The sequence below is a fragment of the Populus euphratica genome, unplaced genomic scaffold (assembly GCF_000495115.2).
Source record: "Populus euphratica unplaced genomic scaffold, PopEup_1.0 scaffold1405.1, whole genome shotgun sequence".
Taxonomy (NCBI): Eukaryota; Viridiplantae; Streptophyta; class Magnoliopsida; order Malpighiales; family Salicaceae; genus Populus; species Populus euphratica.
This window is the reverse complement of record NW_011501244.1, coordinates 6,796-20,000: the sequence shown is the minus strand read 5'-3', so window position 1 is coordinate 20,000 and position 13,205 is coordinate 6,796. Positions and strand designations below refer to the sequence as shown.

Here is a 13,205-nt window from a genome sequence, read left to right as displayed (position 1 = left end):
TCTTTATTATTATTATTAGTATTACTACTATTATTATTATTATTATTATTATTATTGTTGTTGTTGTTGTTATTATTGTTGTATTATTGTTATTTATAATTTGTACAATTAATCTCCTTGTGGTTCGACCCGGGTCTTACCGGGTTATTTATTACTTCGACACTCCTGTCACTGAATAGGATTGAAAGACAAAGCAATGGCAGACAAATTGTCACAAAATAGAACAGGCATACCAGGCAATGAAATGTGCAAAAAGGCTAATAATTGTTTTATCCAATCTAACTCAGCTGAGGTAAAGGATAAGGCATGATACTTAGCTTTGGTGGAAGATTGAGAAATAGTTTATTGCTTCTTAGAGGACCATGAAATGGGATTGTTACCCAAGAAGACCACCAAACTAGTAGTAGATCTCCTGTCATTAGGATCCCTTGCCCAATTGGCATCGCTACATGCCTTTAATTGTAAATTGCCTCGAGTATATGAGAGACCAAACTTAAGAGTGCCTTTTAGTATCATAGGATTCTTTTAACAATAATAAAGTGAGACATCATAGGGTGCTGCATAAACTGGTAGACCTGATGTACAGAGAAAGCAATATTCAGCCTGGTGAAAGTGAGGTATTGTAGAGCTCCTACAAGACTCCTGTATAGCTGAGGATTTGGATAAGGCTCCCTATCGTCTTTAAGGAGTCGATGATAAGGTAGACAAGGAGTATCACATGGTTTAGCCTCACTCATTTTAGATTTAGCTAACAAGTCCTCAATGTATTTGGTTTGGGACAGAAATAAACCAACAACAATGTGAGTAATTTGGATGCCCAAGAAATAATGAAGGGAGCCTAAATCTGTGAGAGCAAATTCAGAAGAGCACTAATGACTTGTTGAATCACACCAGATGCACTCTCAGTGATAATGATATCATCCACGTAGAGAAGCAACACCACAATCTCATGACCAGCATGTTTGACAAATAACGAAGAATCAGAATAAGTGGTTTCAAAACCCAAAGAAGGAAGGAACTAAGTAAACCTGTCATTCCAAGCGCGAGGAGCCTGTTTGAGACCATATAGGGATTTATGCAATGTACAAATGAGTTGAGGATGATTGAGATCTTCAAAACCAGGAGGTTGAGACATATAGCCTTCCTCTTGGAGAATACCATGCAAAAATGCATTTTTGACATTTAACTATCGTAGAGACCAGTTAAAATGTGTAGCAAGAGCCAAAACTAACTAGACTGTGGTAGGTTTCACCACAGGACTAAACGTCTCCCTATAGTCCAATCCAAGTTCCTGACTAAAGCCCTTAGCAACTAACCTTGCTTTGTGTCTGGTAATAGAACCATCAGAATGTCTCTTGATCTTAAAAACCCACTTACAGCCAACGAGGTTCCTGTTTGCTGGCAATGAAACTAAACTCCAAGTGCCTTAAGTATGGAAATCATCAACTTTTTCTTTCATGGCCTATAGCCACACCAGAATTTTAAGGGCAGCCTTGTAATTGGTTGGTTCAACCAACTGCATTTTAGAGGCTGTAGGAACCTGGATAGTGGCTAAGAGAGCCTTCCATTTTATAATCCCACTCTTGCTTCGAGTCTGCATTGGATGAAGATTAAATGGAGGAATGGACAACACCACTTGTAGATTATCAGGAATAAAGTCATGAGAATCTAAATCAGATTGCATATTGATATCAGGTGCCACAAGGAGCAGAGAAGAGGCTAGAACTGGAGCAGTAATGGATTGTGGACTAACAGATTCTGTAGATGGGGCAGGTGTATGAGTGGTAGAGGGGTGAGAAGGAGACACTGAGCTGGTGGAGACAATGGAATTTGTTGTATTGATAATAGTCACAGGACAAGAAGACAACGAACTGGATTGGATTATGTTTGAAGGTGTAGACACTAAATATGAATATGGAAACTGGTGCTCATCAAAGATAACATGCCTAGACACAAACATTCTCATTGTTGGTACATGATAACATAAATAGCCTTTATATTTTGTGGCATATCCAAGAAACACACATTTTGTAGTTTTGGCTTGCAATTTGGTGCTATTATAAGGCTTGAGAAGAGGAAAACAAGCACATCCAAAAATTCAAAAATGTGTAATAGCTAGAGAGGATCCAAATAACATCTCAAATGGTGAGCTATTATGAAGAACAATAGTAGGCATACGATTGATTAGATAAGTGGTTGTTTGACAGGCATAAGACCAGAATTTAGATGGCAATTTAGCGGTTTGTAATAAGGTGATAATGGTTTCAATTATGTGTCTATGTTTCCTCTCTGCGACTCCATTTTGTTTAGGAGTATATGGACAAGAAAGGCGATGGGAAATGCCCTTGTTAAGAAGAAAAAGTTTCAATCGATTGCTGGTATACTCACCCCCCCCCCCCCCCCCAATCAGTTTGAAGAGTTTTAATGGTAGAGGCAAATTAAGTAAAAACAAAGGAATAAAAAACAAAAAAGGTAGAAAACAAATCAGATTTATTTACTAAAGGAAAAATCCAACAATATCTGGTACATTCATCAACAAAGATAGTGTAGTATCTATAACCATCAACTGAAATAGATGGTGCAGGACCCCACAAATTAGTATGAATAGTATCAAATGGAATTACAGACTTATTGACATGCTGTGGAAAAGGTAGTTTACTAAACTTTCCTTTAAGACATGGATGACACATAAGAGGTGTAGGTGTTTTAGAGACATGCACGTCAGCTTTATTTGATATCAAGGAAACAATATTATTTATAGGATGACCTAACCTATGATGCCACAAGATGGACTGAATGAGTTGACCAAGATAAGTTGTAGCTTGATAAGGCTGTTGGAAGGTTGCAGGTGAGAAAGAGTGGATAGGATACAATCCATTACTGCACAGCCCTTTGTAAAGGATCCTTCCTATGCTTTGTACTGAATCCAAAAACAGAGAGCATCAAATATAAGCCGACAGTTATTATGAAGACAAAGACGGTATACTGATAGTAGATTCTGAGTAATTCGAGGAACACAAAGCACAGAATGCAATTTGATTGGAGAAATGGATGAATGAAGAGTAGAATGACCAATGTGGGATACTGTCAAACCTTCACCATTGGCAATATGAATGGTTTCTGTGGATGGATATGGGGAGGCCAGCAATAGATTTGCTAAATCAGCCGTCATGTGATTCGTAGCACCAGAATCGGTGAGCCACACTTGAGAAGATCCTAATGAACAAGATGCTGGAGAGACAGAGTGAATCACTGTATGCATAGCTTGCATAGGAGATTGTTGTACTTCCCGATTCTGTGAGGATGACGCCTGATATGGAGTATATTGCTGCATAACTTGCATAGGAGGTTGATGTACTTCCCTGTTCTGTGAAGAGGGAGCCGAATATGGAGGATACTGCAGAGACTGTGGCTGCAGAGAAAAGGATGACTGTGGAGAATACAAAGCAATGTAATTTGGACCCTTATCATTATAAAAGCAATACCAGGAGGTATGATTACTTCTACCACAGATGTTGCATCTGGTTCTCTTAGGAGGAGAAGCTCTACAGAAGGGAGCAGTGTGTCCCTTAGAGTTACATAGCTGACAGATTGGAATCATAAGTGCAGAAGGATGTCAAAATTGCTGAGCAGGGGATTAACCAAGGATTCCAGAATTTGAGTTGGAAAGCACAGGTGTCATAGAGGAAAAACCTAGTCTAGAAGCAAAGAATCGAGAGCCCTGAGGAAATCGACCTTTACCCCTATTCTTGTTTCCATTATATGGCTGAAACTGTCTAGCAGACACCTGAGACTGCCCATGATGTGGAGAGAAACTCCCTTGTGTGTATGTATCACTTGTGCTAGCAACCATAGCTGACAGGAAAGCAGAATTAACTGAAGTGTCAATAATCACTTCCTCTGCAAGCAATTATGAGCGAAAGTCCTTCAATGAGATCACACTTTCTCTTCCCCTTGTAACACAACTAAAAGTATTATACTCAGCAAGTAAGCCATTCAAGGCAAGAATCACAATGTCTTCATCTGCAAAATATACCCCAGCAGCAGACAAGTAGTCCCTAGCCTTTTTAATTCGATGAAGATACTGTGAAACTAAATCTGAACCCTTTTTAATGGTTTGCAGATTGGATTTCATCTGAAAAATACTAGTCCTAGTGGAAAATTGTTCCTTTAATCTAATCCACAAAACTTTAGAGCTAGTGCTACCAATTGCACAGGACATAGCAATCGGTGATAATGTGGCAGTAATCAATTGCATAATTGCTCTATCATGCATTTTCCATACTATATATTCATCAGATTGAGAGGAAGAAGAAATGATACCAGATTCAGCTGAGATGAACAATGTTGAGGTGGGTAAGGGAGCAAACCATCAACATACCCCATAATTCCATTACTTTCAAGTAAAAGTTGTATTGGAAGTTCCAATTGAGGTAATTCGATTCATCAAGTTTGACATTGACTGATATAGGAACGGAGGAAATGAGAGCTGTAACTGGAGATTGAAGCACCTGGAGTTGCAAAGCAGTCACCATTAGGATTTCAAGTTTAATTCGTGGATGAGACAATACACCAAACACTTGCTGTGCAAGTTGTAGAAAGAAATACAACTCAAGATGAAGATCACAATGAAGCACTATATACTCCAAATATGAAGAATAATATGTGAGTGCAGAGAAAGTAATAGTAAAATGCGAAAGCAACAGAGGATCAAGAAATTTCAAGCGTGAGCAATAATCTACTTTGATACCATGTTAAGCTATGTCAATTGATTAATATAATCTATAATTCTACAAAAAGAAAGAAGAAACAGAGAGATAGGAGCAGCAGAGAATACTTAATAATAGTTCTTATTTCAATTGCATTAAACCATATACCACGAGATAGTTGTGTTTATATATCTGTTTTTAACAGATTAACAGACTTGTGCTAATTAACGAACTATCCACTATATTAAGATTGTGACCTATCCACTATATTAAGATTGTGACAAGTGTCACAATCTAAAGCAATGTACTCTAATATACTCTAACATATGTAACTAGTTGATAAATTAGTCTTGAAAGCATAATCGAAAACAAATGATTTGCTTCATTGCAACTTTACGAGGTAGTAAGGTAAGAAAAAAACAGAACATTATTTGCAGGATGGCACAAAGTGTTTAAACATATATTAACACCAATTATAAAGACTGGTTTATTGATCAATCACGACTTGAAATGTAAACACTAAACAAAGTATACACTAAGCCAATACAGTTTTAGACACAAGGCTGAAATCGTCTGAACCTGGCTGGCACAGGTAAATTGTCCACAAGAAAGTAATAGCAATTATTGATGCTCTCCCCAGTAAAGTAAAACCATGCTTGTCGCCATTGCGGGTTTATGTAGAGAACTGCACCTATTGCCAACAGGACCATGATGTATGCCACAGAAAATGTCACGTAGAAAGCCTCCATATCAATAACACCATTTTCTTCTTTTTTATGAGTCTGAGACCTTGGCAGTGGTGATGGCGGTCTTGCTCCAGTACAATTTTTGGTGAGTGGTGGTCCACAAAGCAACGGATTTCCCTCTTAGCAAGACTTGTTGAAGGTTGAGAATTGTGCAACCATCTCTGGCGTTTTGCCAGATAAGTTATTGTGGGCTACACTGAAAGCAGATAGGAAGTTTAAGTCGAGAAGCTGGGGAGGAATTTCCCCGTTCAAGTTGTTGTAGGAAAGATCCAGAGTTTCAATTTCCTTCAGGTTTGAAAATGTAGGTGGTATGGGACCTGTTAAACTGTTATGGGATAGATTCAACAACTTAATGTTGCTGAGGTTTCCAAGCTCAAAAGGAATCTGTCCTGTCAAATTGTTGCAGGAGAGATCGATACCGGAGATGTAAGTGAGGATGATTCCCTTGAATGAATACGATATACTCTTTGTTGTAATCTCAACAGATTTATTAACAGAAGGATCTTCCAAGGGCACAGGAGCAGATGCTGAAGGCATGGTAGAAGGACCTGGAGCACTGTCCCATTCCCTATACCACTCGCTTCTAGGATGTAGGCATGGAAGAATATGACCACACAGATTATTATGAGAAAGATCAATCAAGCTTAATTTCTTTAGTTCGCACAGCTGTCCAGGGCTTTCAGCTTCTAGATTATTATAACCTAAAAGAAGAAAGCTCAACATATATATATGTTTAGTTCTTCTAATAGCTTGACAAAAATGCTAAGAGTCCAAGATTAACTTCATTTATTCCTATCGTTTGAGTAAATTTGAGTTTAAGAAAATAAGTTATTCATTTAAATAAAGTAAAAAAATAGAGTAAAAGATTATTATAATTGATAAAGAATTTGTTTTTAGAAAAGGCAAGCATGCTATCCTTGAAAAAACATGTGGAAGATGATTATGAGATAATTACGTAATTCCTTGCTTCTCTATAATTAATTAAAGTAGGTGTTTTATGTGAAACCACAACAAAACCAAATAAATTTTAGAAGTATTATTAAAATACATATCCTTATTATTCTAATAATAAAGTATTAAGAATATTTTAGAAAACAGATAATAATTGTGGAAGTATGTTGCTAATAGTAATCATTAAAAGGGACTTTAGTTATTTTCATGTATAATATCAGTTTTGATTATTTAATTTCAATTAAATATGTAGTTTCGAGATTATATTCTAAAATTACAAACAAAAAATAAAATAAAATCATCTTATCACTTGTAAAAAAAACAATTAATATATATATATATATATATATATAAAGGAATATATGTAGGCATGTAACCTTTTGTGTCTATTGATCCGTCCAACTGATTACGAAGATGTAGATGTTTGAGAGATGAAAACCCTTTGAAGAATGATAAGGTGCTATCGTTGATTTTATTGTAGCTTAAATCAAGACTCTCCAATTTGTTAAGCCTTGGTGGTCCTTCATAACCTGCATGATATTTATAGCAATTGATTAGTGATTAATTTTAAAAAAATAAATTACATTTCAAATCCTAAATATTCATTTTTGTCTTCAAAAAAATTTAATTAAGAAACAAGTCTTTAATTTGAAAACTATCTACATGATTATTAATCATTTCAAAATTGTTAATTATTTGAAGTGTAGTTGTAAATTGAAAAAAAAAATAACAGGTATCAAGCTAAATAATTATTCATCAGATAACTTAGGACCTACTTAAGAATTTGTATCGTAAAGATCGTGTTTTAAAAAAACTTTTATTTGAAAACATATAAAAATGTTTTTTTATTTTTAAAAATTTATTTATAAAATAAAAAAATTCAAAAAATAACAAAATAATAGTTCAAAAATAACACCAAACAGACCCGAAATCTAAAATACTATTGTGATGTACCTTGATTTAAATAAAGAAAGGTAGAGGTTTGGTATAATTAATATATTATTCACACTTTGGCACAACTATTTAATTAATTAATAAAATAGAGATTGTGCTTTTATGGTGGATTACCTTACAAAGTATTATTTATTTAAATAGTTTTTTTTTAATATTTGATATGTTAAAAATTGAAATTCAGATTATTTTCTTTTTATCTACGGAGAGAGATATGTCTTTCTAGGTCACGTAGATAAAAAAAAAAAAAATCATGATTGGTCTTTTTTACAGTAGGAACATGACCTACCTATCCCTTCCTCTCTCGTTTTATTTTTTGGGGATTAAAATATAATAAAAATAAAATTTAAACTAAAATAAGCACTACAGAGACCAAATATACTTAATCTGAAACTTCAAATATTAAACTTAAGATGGATATTGGGCACTAAGGTTAAACATAGGGTACTTGAAGTAAAAAAAAAAAAAAAAAAAAAAAAAAAAAAAAAAAATGAGAAATAAAAGAGTTATCAAACGGCCTTTAATAAATTGATACCTGTTAAGGCTATAAAATCTTGGATCTTATTTCCAGCCAGCGAAAGCTCCTCCAAGTTGCTCAATGAATCAAATTCTAAGTTAAGAAAAGAATACAAAGAGTTAATATAAAATTTTTAAGCCTTTTATTCTCAAATTGAAACTTATAAGTATCAATTCGTGTGGGTCTAGGTACCTTTCATGTTTATTGATCCTTCCAACTGGTTGCCATCAAGATGTAGATATTTGAGAGATGAAAGCCCATCAAGGGATGATAAGATGCTATTGTTGAAGTTATTGTAGCTTAAATCAAGAGTTTCCAATTTGTTAAGCTTTGATGGTCCTTCAGAGCATGCATGATATTTATAGCAAGCTTTTAGTGATTAATTTCAAAATTAATTCCATGTCAAATCCTAAATATTCATTTTTGTCTTTAAAGAATTTAATTAAGAGACAAATCTTTGATTTGAAAAGCAACTACATGATTATCACTCAGGTCAAAATCGTTAATTTTTTGAAATGTTGAGAAAAAACATTGTATGTTAATCCAATGGTTTGGTAACAAATTAAATTTAACTATTATGATTCATTATCTAATTAGAGCCTATTTAAGAGTGTATTAAGAATTATATTTTAATTTATATTTTTTTAATTTTAATTTTATATTTTAAAATTTAGTATGTTAATAATTGAAATTCATGATTTTTTTTATCTAGCAGAGAAAAATATGTTTTCCTAAGCCATGCATAAAAAAAAATCATAATTTATGATTGATTTTTTTCATGGACATATCCCTTCCTCTTGTCTTATTTTCTTAGGATTAGAATATAATCGTAATAAATTTTAAATCAAAATAAACAATACAAAGAAAAAATATACTTAGAACCCCTTTTTTCATTTTAAAAGTTTTTTTAAAAAAATTTAATTTTTTTTGTTTACTTCAAGTTAATTTTTTTAGTATCTTTAAATTGTTTTGATGTGCTGATATTAAAAAAATTTAAAAAAAAATATTATTTTAATATATTATTTTAAAAAATAACTATTAGTACCCTCTCCTCTAAGATATCTCCTTAATCTGAGATTTAGATTAAACTTGAGATGGATGTAGAGCGCTAAGATTAAATCTATTTTTTATTTGAGAATTTGTATAGTAAAGATTTCAAAAAAAAAATTTGGAATTATATAAAAAATATTTTTTTATTTTTAAAAATTTATTTATAAAACAAAAAAATTCAAAAAATAACAAAATAATAGTTCAACAATAACACCAAACACACCTAAAATCTAAAACAGTATTGTGATGTATCTTGATTTAAATAAAGAAAGGTAGAGGTTTGGTATAATTAATATATTATTCACACTTTGGCACAACTATTTAATTAATTAATAAAATAGAGAATGTGCTTTTATGGTGGATTACCTTACAAAATATTATTCATTTAAATAATATTTTATTTTAATATTTGGTATATTAAAAATTGAAATTCATAATTTTTTATTTTTTTTATATCTAGCAGGGAGAGATATGTCTTTCTAGGTTACCTGGACCAAAAACAATAATCATGATTGGTCTTTTTTATGGTAGGAACATGACCTACCTATCCCTTCCTCTCTTGTTTTATTTTTTTGGGATTAAAATATAATAAAAATAAAATTTAAATCAAAATAAGCACTAAAGAGACCAAATATACTTAATCTGAAAATTGAAATATTAAACTTAAGATGGATATTGGGCACTAAGGTTAAATATAGGGTACTTGAGGTAAAGAAAAAAAAACAGAAAAAAAAAAGAATAAAAATGAGAAATAAAAGAGTTATTAAACAGCCTTTAATTAATTGATACCTGTTGAGGCTATAAAATCTTGGATCTTATTTCTAGCCAGCGATAGCACCTCCATGTTCCTCAATGAATCAAATTCTGAGTTAAGAAAAGAATACAAAAGAGTTAATATAAAATTTTTAGGCCTTTTATTCTCAAATTGAAACTTACGAGTATCAATTCGTGTGGGTCTAAGTACCTTTCATGTTTATTGATCCTTGCAACTGGTTGCCACAAAGATATAGATATTTGAGAGATGAAAGCCCTTCAAGGAATGATAGGATGGTATTATTGAAGTTATTAAAGTTTAAATCAAGAATCTCCAATTTGTTAAGCCTTGATGGTCCTTCAGAGCCTGCATGATATTTATAGCAAGCGGTTAGTGATTAATTTCGAAATCAATTACATTTCAAATCCTAAATATTTATTTTTGTCTTCAAAGAATTTAATCAAGAGACAAATCTTTGATTTGAAAAGCAACTACATGATTATCACTCACCTTAAAATCATTAATTATTTGAAATATTGAGAAAAAAAATTATAGGTTAATCAAATGGTTTGGTAATAAACTAAATTTAACAGTTATGATGTATTGATATTAAATTGTAGGTTAATTATTTTAATTTTTTTGATGTATTGATATTAAAAATAAATTTAAAAAAATAAAAAAATAGTTTTTTTATACATTACAAAATAAAAAATTAATTTACTGTACTTTCAAACTCTTAATTGGTTAATTAATCAAACCACTTAGAGTTAATATATTTATAAGATAACAAGAAGCAGGTGATAGGAGAGCCCTTTTACAAGACCATGCGGCCAAAGTCACCAGAGATTAACAGTGAATGGTAGAATGAACTGATTTGGCTCCTCGCCCCCGATCAAGTTAGTAGTATTGTGGTGTAACTTGATTTAAATAAAGATATGCAGAGGTCTAGTATAACTAATATTTTATTCACCCAGACATATTTATTGAATTAATTAATAAAATACTAAAAGAGAATGTGCTTTTACGATGTTGCACCACAAAGTATTATTTATTCAAATAGTGCTTATTTTAATTTATATTTTTTTAATTTTAATTTTATATTTTAACTAGTAATTGAAATTCATGATTTTTTTATCTAGTAGAGAAAAATATGTTTTCCTAGGCCATTCATAAAAAAAATCATAATTTACTATTGATTTTTTTCATAGTAACCAACATATCCCTTCCTCTTATCTTTTTTGTTTTTAGAATTGAAATATAATAAAGATAAATTTTAAATCAAAATAAATACTACAAAGAGAAAATACATTTAGAACCCGTTTTATTTTTATTTTTATTTTTATTTTTATTTTTATTTTTTGTATTTAAAAAAAATAAATTTTTTTGTTTATTTGAAGTTAATTTTTTTATATTTTTAGATTATTTTGATATACTGATATTAAAAATATAATTTCAATATAATTTTTTAAAAAATTATTTTAAAAACAATCATTAGTATATATCTTCTTAATCCAAGACTTGAAAGATTAAACTTAAGATTTATATAGAGCACTAAGATTTATGTAGAGCACTAAGGTTAAATCTAGGGTGCTTGAAGCATAGCAAAGTCTAGGGTCAAGGTGTTCTAAATCGAGGTTGGTATGGTTGAAAATTAAGTCGGTATTGAGTAAAGGTCACAATGACACCTCCCAGCTTTGGATTCCCATTAATTTAAATATATAATTGAGACAAAATGTGTAGTGTTATTTATTAAAAATTGAAGACAAACCCACACTAAAAAGAGAGTAAAAAGAAGAAATAAAAAAATTATCAACCGACCCTTAATTAGTTGATACCTGTTAAGGCTATAAAATCTTGGATCTTATTTCCAGCCAACCATAACTCCTCCAAGTTGCTCAATGAATCAAATTCTAAATTAAAGGAAATAATATAAAAGAGAAGAGTTAATATAAAACTCTTAGGCTTGTTATTCTCAAATTGAAATTTATAGGGATCAATTCATAACTTTATATCAAAGAATAGAACCTTATGTGTCTAACATTTCAACACCTTTTCAATTGGTTGCGATGATGTGTATATGTGGGTCTAAGTACCTTCCATGTTTATTGATCCTTGCAATTGGTTGCTAACAAGATACAGATATTGGAGAGATGAAATTCCTTGGAGAGATGATAGGATGCTATTGTTGAAGTTATTGTAACCCAAGTAAAGAACCTCCAATTTTGCAAGTCTTGATAGCCTTTCGAAACCTGCGTGCATGCAAGATTTCTAGTTACTTGCTAGGGTAAAAAGCTAAAAACATTATTTGATTAATTAAAAGAATAAATCGATTTCAGTTTATATATGTTAATTTTCGTGCTAAAATTACGAAAGATGAAGTCTTTAATGAAGAGGCAAACCTTCATTCGCAACACAGCCAGCTATGCCATTTCCAGCCAAGTCAAGAACTTTGAGTTCTTGGAAGGGAAGAAATAGAGATGCATTTAGGTGCCAATCTCCCATAGATGAGTACCAATATCTTGCGTAGGAAAGATCGATTTCGACGACTCGTCTTGTAGTGGAATTGCTGCAGGTAACTCCTTCCCAGCTGCAACAGAGAGCATCTTTTCCCCAATAGGATAGCTGGTTTGGCTTACGATTTGGGTATTCAGCAAAGGAAGTTTTGATCTGCAAAAGAGCAATTCGTTCTTCCTCCAAACACCCTTGCGATAGAAGCATGGCATTAATCATCATTATCACCGCCATTGCTGGCAGAGAGAACCTGTTTAATCCCATTTGTACCTCTGTTTCTGCTTGAAATTAAGGTATCAAATACTTGTTAGGAGCCAAAGGCTCTTTATAGGGGAGAGCACCATGCATTGCCGTCCGCGTGTTCATTGAACGGCGGGCCCATCTTTGATCAAGTGGATCTTTTATGGAAGGTGACGTAAGGTTCCTCAGTCCATCAATTTCCATGAAGTTTCAATTTTTGTTTTTGTTTTAGAAAAATGTAAAATTATCACTCTTAAATAAAGCTCGTTTAATCTTAAGACTTGCAGGAAAACCATCAGTATGTTGCACCTGATTTGTAATTTAATTAAAGAGAATTATGATTGTTTTTAATTTGATTATAAAGAAAGAGAACTAGTCTTAGCCGTGTGAGCTTGTGTTCGATAACTCATTTGAAAATTAATAAGAAAAAAAAATGCATGATTATGTTTGTGATTTGTCGTCCAATAAAATCTATACCTTCGCTGGTTGAGCAAAAAGCTATGTTCATTGGGTGACCCAAGTTTGGAAGTCTTTGTTGCATAAAAAAGGAAAATTAAACATTGACTTGGATTCAGCTGAGAAAATGAACAACGTTGTCGTTGCCATGGATGATAGTGCTTAATTTTTACAATAAGAGAAGAATTTTTTAATTTCCATGTCCGTTATTGATGGAATTAATTAATATAAATTTAATAATAAAATAAATTTTAAAATAATATCTAATGAGCTAGAAAAAATTTAAATTAAATAAATTATTTAAAATTAAATAAATAATA

At 31.9% G+C, this 13,205-nt stretch overlaps 2 protein-coding genes across 4 annotated transcripts in view; both read right to left on the bottom strand.

Moving 5' to 3' along the window:
* The window catches only part of LOC105117526 (leucine-rich repeat receptor-like protein kinase TDR), a 28,214-nt gene extending 15,668 nt beyond the window's left edge, over positions 1-12,546 (bottom strand). Inside the window, exons 1-6 of the mRNA XM_011015214.1 lie at positions 12,078-12,546; positions 11,846-11,927; positions 9,889-9,962; positions 8,067-8,213; positions 7,893-7,967; positions 6,782-6,936 (exon numbers count right to left, since the gene is read on the bottom strand). Of these exons, the coding sequence (XP_011013516.1) occupies positions 6,782-6,936; positions 7,893-7,967; positions 8,067-8,213; positions 9,889-9,962; positions 11,846-11,927; positions 12,078-12,453 (909 nt within the window). The 5' untranslated portion in view covers positions 12,454-12,546. The remainder of the gene's footprint in view (positions 1-6,781; positions 6,937-7,892; positions 7,968-8,066; positions 8,214-9,888; positions 9,963-11,845; positions 11,928-12,077) is intronic.
* Positions 2,322-4,966, bottom strand: LOC105117521 (uncharacterized). Of its 3 annotated transcripts, none has more exons than XM_011015207.1 (3): positions 4,324-4,966; positions 3,094-3,855; positions 2,322-2,920 (listed from the first exon to the last, which is right to left on the bottom strand). In XM_011015207.1, the coding sequence occupies exons 2-3, from the start codon at positions 3,599-3,601 to the stop codon at positions 2,439-2,441; spliced, it is 990 nt and encodes a 329-aa protein (XP_011013509.1). In that variant the 5' UTR covers positions 3,602-3,855; positions 4,324-4,966; the 3' UTR covers positions 2,322-2,438. The 3 variants fall into 3 exon arrangements, with proteins under 3 accessions (XP_011013509.1, XP_011013510.1, XP_011013508.1); XM_011015208.1 differs by having other exon boundaries at positions 3,094-4,511; positions 4,838-4,966; XM_011015206.1 differs by having other exon boundaries at positions 3,094-4,966.
* Positions 12,547-13,205: the final 659 nt, after the last annotated feature.

What these genes read in the sequence shown, in the direction of transcription:
- LOC105117521 (XM_011015206.1), bottom strand. Translation starts at nt 3,601, where the DNA reads ATGATTCCAATCTGTCAGCTATGTAACTCTAAGGGACACACTGCTCCC. An exon ending in TCATATTGCCAATGGTGAAG is followed by an intron (nt 2,921 to 3,093) that starts GTTTGACAGTAT and finishes TTTTGGATTCAG; the next exon opens with TACAAAGCATAGGAAGGATC.